Here is a 12,923-nt window from a genome sequence, read left to right as displayed (position 1 = left end):
TGGCGCTCTCCTTGCAGTGAACCCTCAGCCCTGTGTGTTTTAGAAGTGAGGAACAAGACCTACAAGCAGGCACGCTGACAGTAGAGACACATTCAAACATCTCTGGGTTTGTTATTTCCTCACATAATTATCTTTTTAGTAAAACATTCAAACACCCAGCAAACACACACAATACACTGTGTAAAAAAGATCTCCTGCAAATAAAATCAGACAAATATGTCTCCCTTTTGAGTCACCGTCAGTAAATTACCATCAATTATTACCATTACTTGACTTGTTGACTTAAGTTTACTGGCAACTGCTAGCCACCGAGTGGTAGTACCCTCTTATTGAGCTTGGATTTGTAGTATGGGGGCTTTAGGAACAGCTTAACTGGATAAAAAAATATTCAACAGGCTGAACTGGGGAGGAATATTAGAGATCATCACATCTGCCACACGATATCAGACCTAAATCAGACAAGGTGTTGCGTGGTTTATTTACGCCAAAATAATCCACTAAAGTCATGGGTACAATCTCTTTTGAAATTGATCTGCGAGTATCTCATCTTTGTGAATATTAATGACGATACAAGCGAGTTGTTCTGCCTTCTCAAGACATCACATTGCCATCTCCCCTTCAATCATATGTTCTTTCCTCTGGATTGTTCTTCACACTTCAGTTGTCCAAAAGGGAGCGCTGTAGAGCCTCCTGGATCATTGTGTGCTCATCTGTTGAGTAATCCTGCACAAATCATGGTAAAACATGTCACATAATTTGTATTTTCATTCCAATTAGGAACCTGTGAACTTACAACAAAGGTATCATATGAAAAGGTGTGTCTAATCTTCAGGTGCTGGAAAAAATCAGTACTCCTGTAGTTTGGGTCCCCCCACGGCATGGAGGCACAGATGGGGCAAACCTAAATTTCACAAAAACATAAACAATACATGTTTAAGCAATGCAGCAAGTGTTGCTGTGACAGCAAATGCGACAGTGACTTCTCACCACTTGGCGTGCGTCACGAGCATGCTGAGAAGTGCAGTGTTCAACCAGGCCGTCTTGATCAAGGTTCTGGCAGTTGCAATAAGGGCAGGTAAACGTGTAACGGTTTGGCACTGGACTACAAGACACAGGCAACTACATCAATCCCACTGCTTGTTGCACATGTACAATACTGGTTCTAACAAGCGGCACATGGAATACATTGGGATTACAACTGACACAGCATTAAGTTCTCGTTTTTTGCAACCAGAAGGAAAAAGAACTATTAGCGAGTAAATCAACTTATTGATATGACAGTAAGGCCCTGGAGGAGGAAATAAAACATTCTTCTTATGTATTTCCTGTACAAACGGGTTAATTATTATTTCATAGTCATGTTTTACACTTTGGGCCTGATCTACTAAAAGTTTGTGTGCACGCAAATGTGATCTACTAAGCCGAGCACTGAGGATCAAATCAATCAAATGGAAAAAATAGCTTACACAATCCATCAAGTGTGTTTGCCTTCAGTCATGTGCAGAATATTTGTCGAATATAAGAACTCCAAATATCAACAATGACCGTGCTCACTCAATCCTCATTACTCCAACAGCAGACGCAGGACAATACACACACCATATATTTTAATACAGCTGCTATTGCAGATATCCTACATATCATATAAGAATTATGTTGTCTCGTTCTCCGAATTTAATATTCTGATGCTGCTGAAATACAGCTGCACCTTCTTAAGCAATTAATATCCTGTACATACTTTATTTAAAATCTTTAAACTTGATTATATTATTATTATTTATGCTACTGTATATTGTACTTGTAAATATACTGTTAAATGTCTCAATGCTGCTAGGAATTCAAATGGAACACAAATCCAAATGTTGTTGTATACTATGTGAGACGACAAAAAATACTGTTAATCTTATATATAATCACTTAAAACTAACACGTTGCAATGTGATTAATTTATAATTAGCACGCAAAACAGCAGTTACGAAAAAATGGCTGCGCCACAGTCACTGTGACCATGATGCACCTATCATTTGAGCTGCTGCATGAGATAGAAGGCTGATTTGGGGCCAGCAAACACCAAGCCAAATCAATGCATCTTCCATATGGAAGATGGTTGTAACGCTGCATTTTCTGGCATCTGGATCATTACAGCACACCATATTGTTAGTGACAGTGTCTTTCAGAATGCATTCAGCGTACTAAAAAGTGGGTATCGTTAAGGATTAAAATGGAGTCATGAGTCTATTTTGCCTAGAAAAGGTGCCCAAGTATGCTGCATGTTGCACAACATGGGTTAGAACATGATGCCATGGATGTGCAGTAAACAACTGTGTCCATGTATTGTGAAAGGCGGTGGTAGAAGCAAAATCCTCATTTAAATAGGATTCTCTGCACCACTTTTCTACTTATAATTTGTGGACGCAGTCTTAGTAGATCACCTGCAACACACACACTAGTAGTACATGTACTTTCATAATTTTCACATGCTTTTTACCACTTGATGTATTGGGATTCTAGTCGAATCAGGCCCATTGGGTTTGCGCGCACCAACATTAAGTCAACTCTCTTTCTTAATGCAGAGTTCATGACCTACTTAATGAGTGATGACAAGATGTCAATCTCACTTTACAGATTTCTGCAGAATCTAGCTCAAGTGGGGTTTTGATAGGATCCTGTTCTTTTTATCCTTACCTGATGATAGCAGGTTGGCTCTGGGCAGTAGTACGAACACCTTCCTCAATGTACTCCTGGTATTTTAGACAAGCAGCTGTGTGGCTTCTCATCTGAGAAAGGCCAACCTGAAGAGTAAGAAAACATGCATTCAAACTCTTGAGGCAAAGATAATACATAAGCGCTTTGAACTCGATAATGTTAATCAAACATATAGTTTATTAGCAGCAGCATATAATGAGTTGTGAAGCTTTTAAAATCTACAGTAGTACAGAGGAACTTCTAAAGTCAAATGCTCTTCAAATTATACGATGCAGAGTTCAGCTAACATGTATTGAAAAAAATATCTCTTATGTCACACATAACTTCATGTATGATGTCAGCATGCGCTTATGCTGATTTCAGCAAAAAGGATGCAATAGAAGTGGAATATATTTAAGTAAGCTGTAAACTGTGTCAATATCAAAGTAGTAACAACCCAGCCTTTTCACAATACTTGTGTCCACCGTGAAGTCTCACTTGTCATTGAAGTGAAGGCCCATGTTTTGCCATTTTTCCATTATACAATGGTTAAATTATTTTTAAAATTGCGTGACAAGTAAGAATGCTGATGTATGACTTGATGTGAGTGAACTACCTATACCTTTGTCATTTAACACTTGAGTTGTTTATTGTCTTTAAGTTTTTTGTATCAGTTTAGTTATGAATATTTAAATGTTTAAATAAAGTGTCTTAAACCTTGTCTGCACTCACAGTTGGACCCCAGAATCAGTTGGTAAATAACATGGTTTAAAAAAATTGATCAAAAAGTTGATGTTGACCAGTGTCCCTCATTGAATTGATTTCCACTTTACAAAACATTACTATTAAGCCTAGTTTGAAGTGATCTCTTAATTTTAAAAACATACCTGAGTTCCACAACCTTTGCAAGCTGCCACAGATGATTGAATCAATGCCTCTAGCTCCACAGCTTTAGTGCAATGGCCAAGAGTGGCCCGACATACAGCACAAACAGGTTTTTGCGGACGCAAACATTCCTGCAAACAACTCTGGCAGAACCTGTGTTAAAGCAGAAATAAATGATAAACAAGGAGGACAAACTTTGAACGAAGATTTTGTTTTAATCTTTGAGCACAACTATTACTTAAAAATAGAAAGTTCAACATACAAAACAGTTTCCCCTTCCTCTTCAGTGGTTCCAGGAGTTATGGTTATGTTTTTAATGTATTTAAAAAGTGCATACAGATACAACATGGTACAGCACATATTTACAGTTTTGCATTTCAACATGTTCGGAAGCAGAGCTTATTTATCCTACCCCTTTTTCATTTAACAGCAATTTATAACACTGTTAGTTCACTTCCTGTGCTCAATTTGTAACACAAACAAATCCATCCATCCATCCATTTTCTACCGCTTATTCCCTCTAGAGTCGCGGGGGGCGCTGGTGCCTATCTCAGCTACAATCGGGCAGAAGGCATGGTACACCCTGGACAAGTCGCCACCTTATCGCAGAACACAAACAAATGTAATACATAACCAAAGTTCTCATTAATAAATTGTTTTTAATAAGTTATGAATTACATAAGAAGATGAACAAGATTATCTAATTTTTCAATGTTCAAGATGTTTGTGAGGATTCTTCTTCCTTTGTAAACAGAGTTTGAACAGTTTCTTAAACTGGATCAAGTTAAATGTGTTCCAAAATTCATATTTTTCCTCTTTTGTTTAGAATAGGAATTGTTGTACGTTCTTGGGTAACAAATTATAGTTTGCTTTGTGCATAATTGTAACTGGTTGCAAATGCACAAAATTATTGACTTTTAATATTTTAGATTCATTAAATAAAAGTTTGAATGTTCTCGAGAACAAAAGTTATGTATTATTCCTGCCAACCTTTTTTGCAACAAAGATAGTAAATTAGGTGCGCTTTTGTCATTATTTCCCTATATTCCTACACAATAACTCAGATATGGTAACACTAGCAAGCACTGGAGACTTTTGGTGCAGTTGAAATTTCTGCCTGTGGTGTCATTCAAGTCGTCGACTGACACATAATACATTTTAATCTAGTTAAAAATAAAATTTAAATTAATTAATTTCCCCCTAAGCATTAATAAAAACATTTTGATCTATGAAATGTGCTATCATCTCAAATATGAGGACACCTAATAATTAATTAATACATGGCTCAGAGACTTTTTTCAAATACTGTACATGGCATACGTGCAGTGACAACGGCTGTGCTTTAAGTTTATTATATTTTACTGCTTGTCATTAGAGCAGGGGTCGGGAACCTTTTTGGCTGAGAGAGCCAAGAATCCAAATATTTTAAAATGTATTTCCGTAAGAGCCACATAAACAATTTTTCAACACTGAACAACTAAATGTGTGCATTTTTAAATAAGACCAACATTTCTAGAGTATAATAGGTCTCTTATTCTTTGTAATAGCATTGTTATTCTGAAGCTAACTGTGCAGGGGGCGTGGCCCGCGGGCCTGCAGCGAGGCGGGTTGTTGCCAGGATCGGCCTCGAAATCAGCGACAGATGCGTAGATGGCACACCTTTGCCTTGATATCTAATCACCTGTCGCTCTGTTATAAGCAGCAGCCAGGAGGAGAGACGGGGTTGGGGCTGGAGTCAGAGTGCGAGCGAGAACGAAAGAGGAAAAGACAATTGCTAGGAAGCAACTGAGAGACTTATTGAAAAATAAAACAATATTGTAACCCTGAAACAGGCTCTCATGTCGGTGCTTGGTGGTCTGAAGAACCCCCAGGAGGGCAAGCCCCACACTAACCAATAATAAATACATAACTTCTTACCATTAACGCAACTTCTTGAACAGGTGCGGTAGAAAACGGATGGATGGATTCAAAATGCATGAGAATTTTTTATATTTTGAGCGTTATTTTTAACACTGTGATTACAAGTGGAATTATTCATTACTTATCGTGTTACGCAATGTCAGCTCAGATTTATCCGAGAGCCAGATGCAGACATCAAAAGAGCCACATCTGGCTCTAGAGCCATAGGTTCCCTACCCCTGCATTAGAGTCTCAGTGAGCACAACTCAAAAGGCTATCCCAGCTGACTTTGGGCAAAAGGCAGGGTACACCTTGGGCTGGTTACCAGTTATGGAACATTTTAAGTCTCCAATTGGCCTAACAGGGCATGTTTTTGGACAAAAGAAAAAAGATGGAGTACATGGGTATCAACCACACAAGCATGGGGACAAAAAGAGGCCTGAAATAATTTTACAAAATAAACAACTGTACAAGAACCACATATTGTGCCAATAATTTATTGAAATCATCTTGTATGCGTGCCAATTGTCCACAAGAGCTTTGAAAATTGCTAACGGTGAATACTTGTGTCATGCAACAGAATGTCTCCTTTGCATTACTTGACATAATAAAGAAATATAAATAAGACAGATTATTTAGACAAAGCTATGCAAACAGAAAGCTAAAATGAGAACTTGCTTTTCTTTCAGTGGAGCTGACACTATGATTGGCCAAATATTGGCAATACAATTCTTATTTCTTAATCATATACATTACTTGGTGTAGGGTTGGGCGATATGGCCTTTTATTAATATCTCTATGTTTGGGCCACGTCACGATACACAATATATATTGCGATATTTTTGCCTTAGCCTTGAATGAACACTTGATGCATGTATATATGCTCATTTTAAACTTTCATGCAGAGAGGGAAATCACAACTAAGTCAATTTAGCAAAACTGTATTTATCAAACAGTTATTAAGCAGTGGCACAAACATTCATGTCATTTCAAAACAAAGTGCAAGATTGTCAGAGACATTTTAAAACAAGCTATGAGTGCAATTTTGTGCATGATGTCACTAAGATGACATCAAAACAACACTAAATTAAAGTGCAATTTTTGTACAGAACGCCACTACAATACTTTAAAAAGAAGTAAAGTGCACTTTTGTGCATGATGTCACACAAGATATTTCAATAAGTATCAAATAAAAATGAGCTGCATAATAGGAAATCCAATAGCAGTGCTGCTACTTTTTGTAACAACTCTTTTGCCGCATAATTGTTCAACATATTCCCGCTTGAAGCCAAACCACCTCCAGACAATGCACCGCGTGCTGTTTTTCTTGAGAATTAATTCTTCCTTCATTTGTTACCAGATTGGCACCTTCTCTGTCTCGTATTACCACTTGCAACGCACCGTTATCATCACAGCAAATGTTACCCACTTCACTACCTCTCTGTTCGGGGAGGGCGTGTGACGTTGCACACGTGACGTATGTAAGAAGGTGCGCTTGTTTATGTCTCTGTGAGAAGGAGCGACAAGAAAGAGTGGGAAACACATGCAGTGTAATGCCAGCAGCTAAATGCAGCTGTGTAAGAACATATACTAGAATATCACGATATAGCCATTTTCTATATCGCACAGAGACAAACCTGCGATATATTGAGTATATCGATATATCGCCCGGCCCTAACTAGGTGTCTCCAAAAATAGTCATGCTCCGATGCTCGACTCAGTAAGCACCAATCTAAAAATATTGCTTACTTCTTTGGAGTCACCTTGTCCATTTTTTCCCATTGGTGGTCCAAGAAGTGATAGTTTTAATCATATATTCATATTCAGCTAATAAGCATTGCCATTTGTGGAATATCTTGAAAGAAGTACTTGGAGAACCCCAGGTTAGAACTATGGTGTGTTCCATTTGTTCTGGGAGGGATTTGAGTTCCTAGTCAGAAGTTTAAACTGGAAAGACCCTGCAGTTGGATTTACAACTCGAAAAGTAGGGGAGTCTTCACTAACCCTTGATTTGGTTTTCAAAGATGGTTCCTCTGAGTGTAAAAAAAATAGAAGCGTCTGTAACATCTTTTATTTGCACGTCTGACAAGTTTTTGTCAGATCAAAAATCAATCAAATAGAATGTATTGTTGGACGTATACATACTGTAAATTATGTGTGGTATATGTGTACTACATCACTACCAATGGCGTCTTTGTATCTCCATCCACCAAGTTTGAAGGTTGCTTATTTGTCCAAAAGTTGTCTAAATCCAGATACAGCAAGCACAAGAACAGCATTCCTGGATGCGGCCATCTTGATTCCTGACCTTTAACTGGAACGATTGTAGCTAGGCTGTTCCGGGCTACGACTTCCTACTTTCAAGGTAAATTGAACGCACCATCTTCTGCACACAATTCACCAAATGTGTGATTTATAATGACAATAGTATGTGCCCAGCATTAAATCTGAATTAATTTTGGAAGAGGTACATTCTGAGTTTTTGGTAAGGCAATAATCGACATTAGAATCCTCGCAATTTTATAAATTAGGGCCCAGATCTTATAATTTGTTCCACTTTTCTCGGTACATTGTATTTTATTTTTTTCGAATTCTACTATTTTCTTGTTTGAGTGCTTTCAGAATGCGTATTGGACTAATAGAAAACTAAGATCTGGCCCGTATTTTTTCCTCAACCTTCCATAAGTTAAAAGACAATGGATGGTTTCATTATGAGAGTTAAATTATTCTTGACTAACACATAATTCATAAACAATTGTAGTACAGAGCTGGCACTGAGCGCTGGGACGGACAAACTTCACAGTGTCTTGGCTGAATGAGCAGGTATCGGACACCTCAGTCTTCTTGGATGTATCCTCGCTCATCCATGCGGATTGGACACTGGCTGAGAGTTGGTTGGCGGCCGAGAGTGGAGTCTTGGTTGCTTTGTTGGGTCTGCTCCTGTCTCTGGCCATGCTCCCTCCACCCCAGCAGACGATGGCGTGGAACACCGCAGAGGCCACCACAGTGTATATTTTTACTCTACTTTTTTTTCATTGCTGTATGTAGAATTAGCTGGTTGCATCAGCTCTGCTACTTTAATGTCTTTCATGTCTTTTGTGTTTTTGATGTTTGATGTTTCCCTCTTACACACATGTAGATTTTTTCATTTTATTTTAATCTTTTATTTTTTTCTCCCATTCCCCCCCACTTGTTTACCTGCATCTCACCTTTTTTGTAAGGGGCGCCGGAAGTTGGCAGACCAGTCAGCGATCCTATTCTTTCTCCCTGTAATGTTTGTCTGATCTTGAATGGGATTGTGCTGAAAATTTTAATTTCCCCTCGGGGAATAATAAAGTCTATCTGATTCTGATTCTGATAGTAGACGGCATTTGAGACAGAGAGCACATTTATTGAGCCTACAAATGAACTTCCTCTTGTGACTCAAAAATCCAGTTTGGTACTTTATGCTGATGACACCACATTATATCATTCTGCTTCTTCAATAGGATAACTTAAATCTGTCATAGTGTCCATCTGTCTTAGATGCTGTTACTGAGTGGGTTATAAGTAATAAGACTGGTTTTAAACATTTTAAAAACAAAAAGTATTGTCTTTGGTTCACGACATAGTCTGGCAAAAAATCCTTTACTTAAAGGCCTACTGAAACCCACTACTACCGACCCCACAGTCTGATACTTTATATATCAATGATGAAATCTTAACATTGCAACACATTAGATAGATTAGATTAGATAGTACTTTATTTATTCCGTCAGGAGAGTTCCTTCAGGAAAATTACAATTTTCAGCACAATCCCATTCAAGATCAGACAAACATTACAGGGAGACAGAACAGGATCACTGACGGGTCTGCCGGCTTCCAGCGCCCCTTACAAAAAAGATGACATACAGGTAAACAAGGGGGGGATGGGAGAAAAGAATAGAAGATTAAAATAAATTTAAAAAAAAAATAAATAAATAAAATAAAAAAATCGGTCTTAGCCTGGGCCCTGGAGTGGGGGTGCAGACTGAGGCCAAGGGAAAAAAACAACAACTCATAGCCATAGTACACATCCCTCTTACATGTGTGTAAGAGGGAAACATCAAACATCAAAGAACACATAGGACATTAAAGACATTAAAGCAGCAGATACAACCAGACACTTCTACATACAGCTATGAATAAAAAGTAAAAGAAACATATCCACTGTGGTGGCCTCTGCTGTGTTCCACGCCATCGTCCGCTGGGGTGGAGGGAGGATGGCCAGAGACAGAAACAGACCCAACAAAGCAACCAAGACAGCCGACTCCACACTCGGCCAATGTCCAGTCCGCATGGATGAGCAAGGATACGTCCAAGGAGACTGAGGTGTCCGACACCTGCTCACCCAGTCAAGACACCGCGAAGCCTCTCTGTCCCAGCGCTCAGTGCTAGCTCCGCAGCCCTGTCCCCTCATCTGCATCTCCTCCAGTCCCTCCAAACCGACTCCGGTGTGGCAGAGACCCAGCAGCTGGTCTCCATGGCCAAAAGGCTCCCGGGAGGCAGATCCAAAAGTCCACAAAAAAAGCACCACAGAGGTCACGAAAGTGACACCCCTTGTCACACAGTCCCAAAGGGTCTCGGACCAAAATGCCAATAGGGCCGGTTTAGTTGACTAAACTACATATTTAAATTTACCGCGGAGTTTCTTGTTGAAAACGTCGCGGAATAATGACGCGTATGATGACGTGTGTTTGTGACGTTATTGGTTGGAGGGGACGTATTAGCGCAGCACCACTTACGGCTAAAAGTCGTCTCTTTTCATCGCATAATTCATCAGTATTTTGGACATCTGTGTTGCTGAATCTTTTGCAATTTGTTCAATTAATAATGGAGACTATAAAGAACGATGCTGTTGGTGGAAAGCGGTGTATTGCAGCTGTCTTTAGCACCGAGACACAGCCGGTGTTTCTTTGTTTGTTGTGAAGCTTTAACACAGATCGGTCAGGTGAACATGTTTCTCTACGTCAACCAGCATGTTTTTGGATGAAACAAGCATTTAAGAAACATGTAAAGTCATGTTTTAGACTTAAAAGAGTTCATCTTTCATGTCATCAGTTTGAGAACTTTTTTGTGTATGTTCTGTGACCGGATCTTTGTACTGATATTTTTTTGGGGGGAGGGGGGGGGGGGGGGGGGTGTTCTTTCTTTTATTGTAACTGGATCTGCATATGTCAGTGAACTGTTATTTTATTTTGTTATTTAGAGAATTGTCTTTTTCCTTTCTTTTAGTTGGTAATTGGATTTGTGTATGTTCTGTAACGGAATCTGTGTATTAATATTTTACTTTGAACTTTTTTGAAAAGGACCCACTAAACTATCGTTTTTGGATTAGTTTTAATGGTCAACACCATCCTGTGTCTTGGTGAGTCAGGGTACCACAGTAACTGGTGTACTGACCATGGCATTACTGTCCGTGATTGGGTTGCCAACTCCCCTGACCTGAATCCCATAGAGAATTTGTGGGGTATTGTGAAGAAGAAACTGGAAAACACCAGACCCAATAATGCAAATGAGCTAAAGGCCGCTAGTGAAGCATCCTGGGCATCCATAACACCTCAGCAATGCCACAGGCTGATTGCAGTAATCCGTGCAAAAGGATTCCTGATTGATTACTGAGTGCATTAATTGACATTTTCAAATGTTTGATTTTGTTTTGCTGTTATAAATCTTTTTTTTTTTACTTGGTCTGAGGAAATATTCAAATGTTTTAGTTTTCTTAAGCTGTATGCCATAATCAGCAATATTAAAATGATAAAAGGCTTTCAATATTTCAGTTGATGTGTAATGAATCCAGAATGTATGACATTTTCATGTTTTTAGTTTCATTTCAGAAAATAAAAAGGACTTCATCACAATATTCAAATTTTCTGCGACAATCCTGTACATAGGGCTTCACGGTGGGAGAGGGCTAAGTGCGTCTGCCTCACAATACGAAGGTCCTGAGTAGTCAGGGTTCAATCCCGGGCTTGGGATCTTTCTGTGTGGAGTTTGACAGGGTGGATGGTTTGATTGGCAACACTAAATTGGCCCTAGTGTGTGAATGTTGTCCGTCCATCTGTGTTGGCCCTGCAATGAGGTGGAGACTTGTCCAGGGTGTACGCCGCCTTCCCCCCGATTGTAGCTGAGACAGGCACCAGTGCCCCCCGTGACCCCAAAGGGAATAAGCTGTAGAAAATGGATGGATGGACCATACGGACGGCTTCACAGTGGAAGAGGGGTTAGTGCGTCTGCCTCACAATACGAAGGTCCTGAGTAGTCAGGGTTCAATCCCGGGCTCGGGATCTTTCTGTGTGGAGTTTGCATGTTCTCCCCGTGAATGCGTGGGTTCCCTCCGGGTACCCCGGCTTCCTCCCACTTCCAAAGACATGCACCTGGGGATAGGTTGCTTGGCAACACTAAATTGGCCCAAGTGTGTGAATGTGAGTGTGAATGTTGTCTGTCTATCTGTGTTGGCCCTGTGTACGCCGCCTTCCGCCCAAAAGGGAATAAGCGGTAGGAAATGGATGGGTGGACCATACGGAAAGGACTACAACTCCCATGCGAGCTCTCCCGGTGTAAACAAAACTGATGTAGCAACAAAGTAGCATTGTTTTGCTAAATAGCACAGATTGGAAATGTATTCGCAGCGGGTTTTCACTCTAAAAATGGGATGTGAAAGTAATCATCTCATTGATTTAACGCGCACGTTAAACAGGGCGTGGGTTAAAACAGAGGACGGAGGGAAATTGTTAAGTGGTCATGCACGTCAGCCTTGTCCTACAAGGCCTTAAAAAGATTTTAAACTAAAAGTAGAGCAACGATGGCTTGCTAAACAAGCGTTATTGTCCACCACTTAACGTTAGACGATCCTTTGATTGCTGCATACGTTACCAAATACAAGGACCGAGACTGGCAAGTACTTACGTGTGGCCGCATTGTGTTGTGACGGGACTGTCGAATATTTCAAGACAGACCGGACAGACGAATTCTGACACGTCGCTGTTGGTGTCAGATATGTTTTTCTTGTGCTGTGTAGAGCTGAAGCCTCCGAGCATCGCCATTTCTTTTCTTCACCCTGTGTTCGTTTCCAGCAACCACGTGACCACGTCACATGTGCTTTCGCGCGAGGGCGGGCCCTAAACGGAAAGCCTTTTAACACTACTTTGTATATTTTATTAAAACAATATCAGGCCCCTGCGAGCGCACGTTGTGTTTTGCGTATCGATTTTTTTTTTGTTTCGGATTAAAAAAAATAAAAAATAAATAAAAAATAGCTGAAATATACGGTGACGACGTGAACATGGACACTTCGTCGGAAAAGAAAACAAAAACACATTTATGGTCAATGACCATAAATGAAGAAATAATATTAAAAAGTGATGTTATTAATTTTTATTATTTTTTAATAAATCGTATTTTGATTAAAGAAGTGCCGCGCTGACCCCTCCCCT

At 39.7% G+C, this 12,923-nt stretch overlaps 1 protein-coding gene across 1 annotated transcript in view; it reads right to left on the bottom strand.

Moving 5' to 3' along the window:
- The window catches only part of rnf114 (ring finger protein 114), a 13,183-nt gene extending 584 nt beyond the window's left edge, over positions 1 to 12,599 (bottom strand). Inside the window, exons 1-6 of the mRNA XM_061904393.1 lie at positions 12,397 to 12,599; positions 3,573 to 3,723; positions 2,686 to 2,792; positions 988 to 1,102; positions 794 to 901; positions 1 to 723 (exon numbers count right to left, since the gene is read on the bottom strand). The exon at positions 1 to 723 is cut by the window's left edge and continues 584 nt beyond it. Of these exons, the coding sequence (XP_061760377.1) occupies positions 658 to 723; positions 794 to 901; positions 988 to 1,102; positions 2,686 to 2,792; positions 3,573 to 3,723; positions 12,397 to 12,533 (684 nt within the window). The 5' untranslated portion in view covers positions 12,534 to 12,599 and the 3' untranslated portion in view covers positions 1 to 657. The remainder of the gene's footprint in view (positions 724 to 793; positions 902 to 987; positions 1,103 to 2,685; positions 2,793 to 3,572; positions 3,724 to 12,396) is intronic.
- Positions 12,600 to 12,923: the final 324 nt, after the last annotated feature.

The sequence above is a fragment of the Nerophis ophidion genome, linkage group LG06 (genome assembly GCF_033978795.1).
Source record: "Nerophis ophidion isolate RoL-2023_Sa linkage group LG06, RoL_Noph_v1.0, whole genome shotgun sequence".
NCBI classification, from domain to species: domain Eukaryota; kingdom Metazoa; phylum Chordata; class Actinopteri; order Syngnathiformes; family Syngnathidae; genus Nerophis; species Nerophis ophidion.
This window is presented reverse-complemented; position numbering and strand designations above follow the sequence as displayed.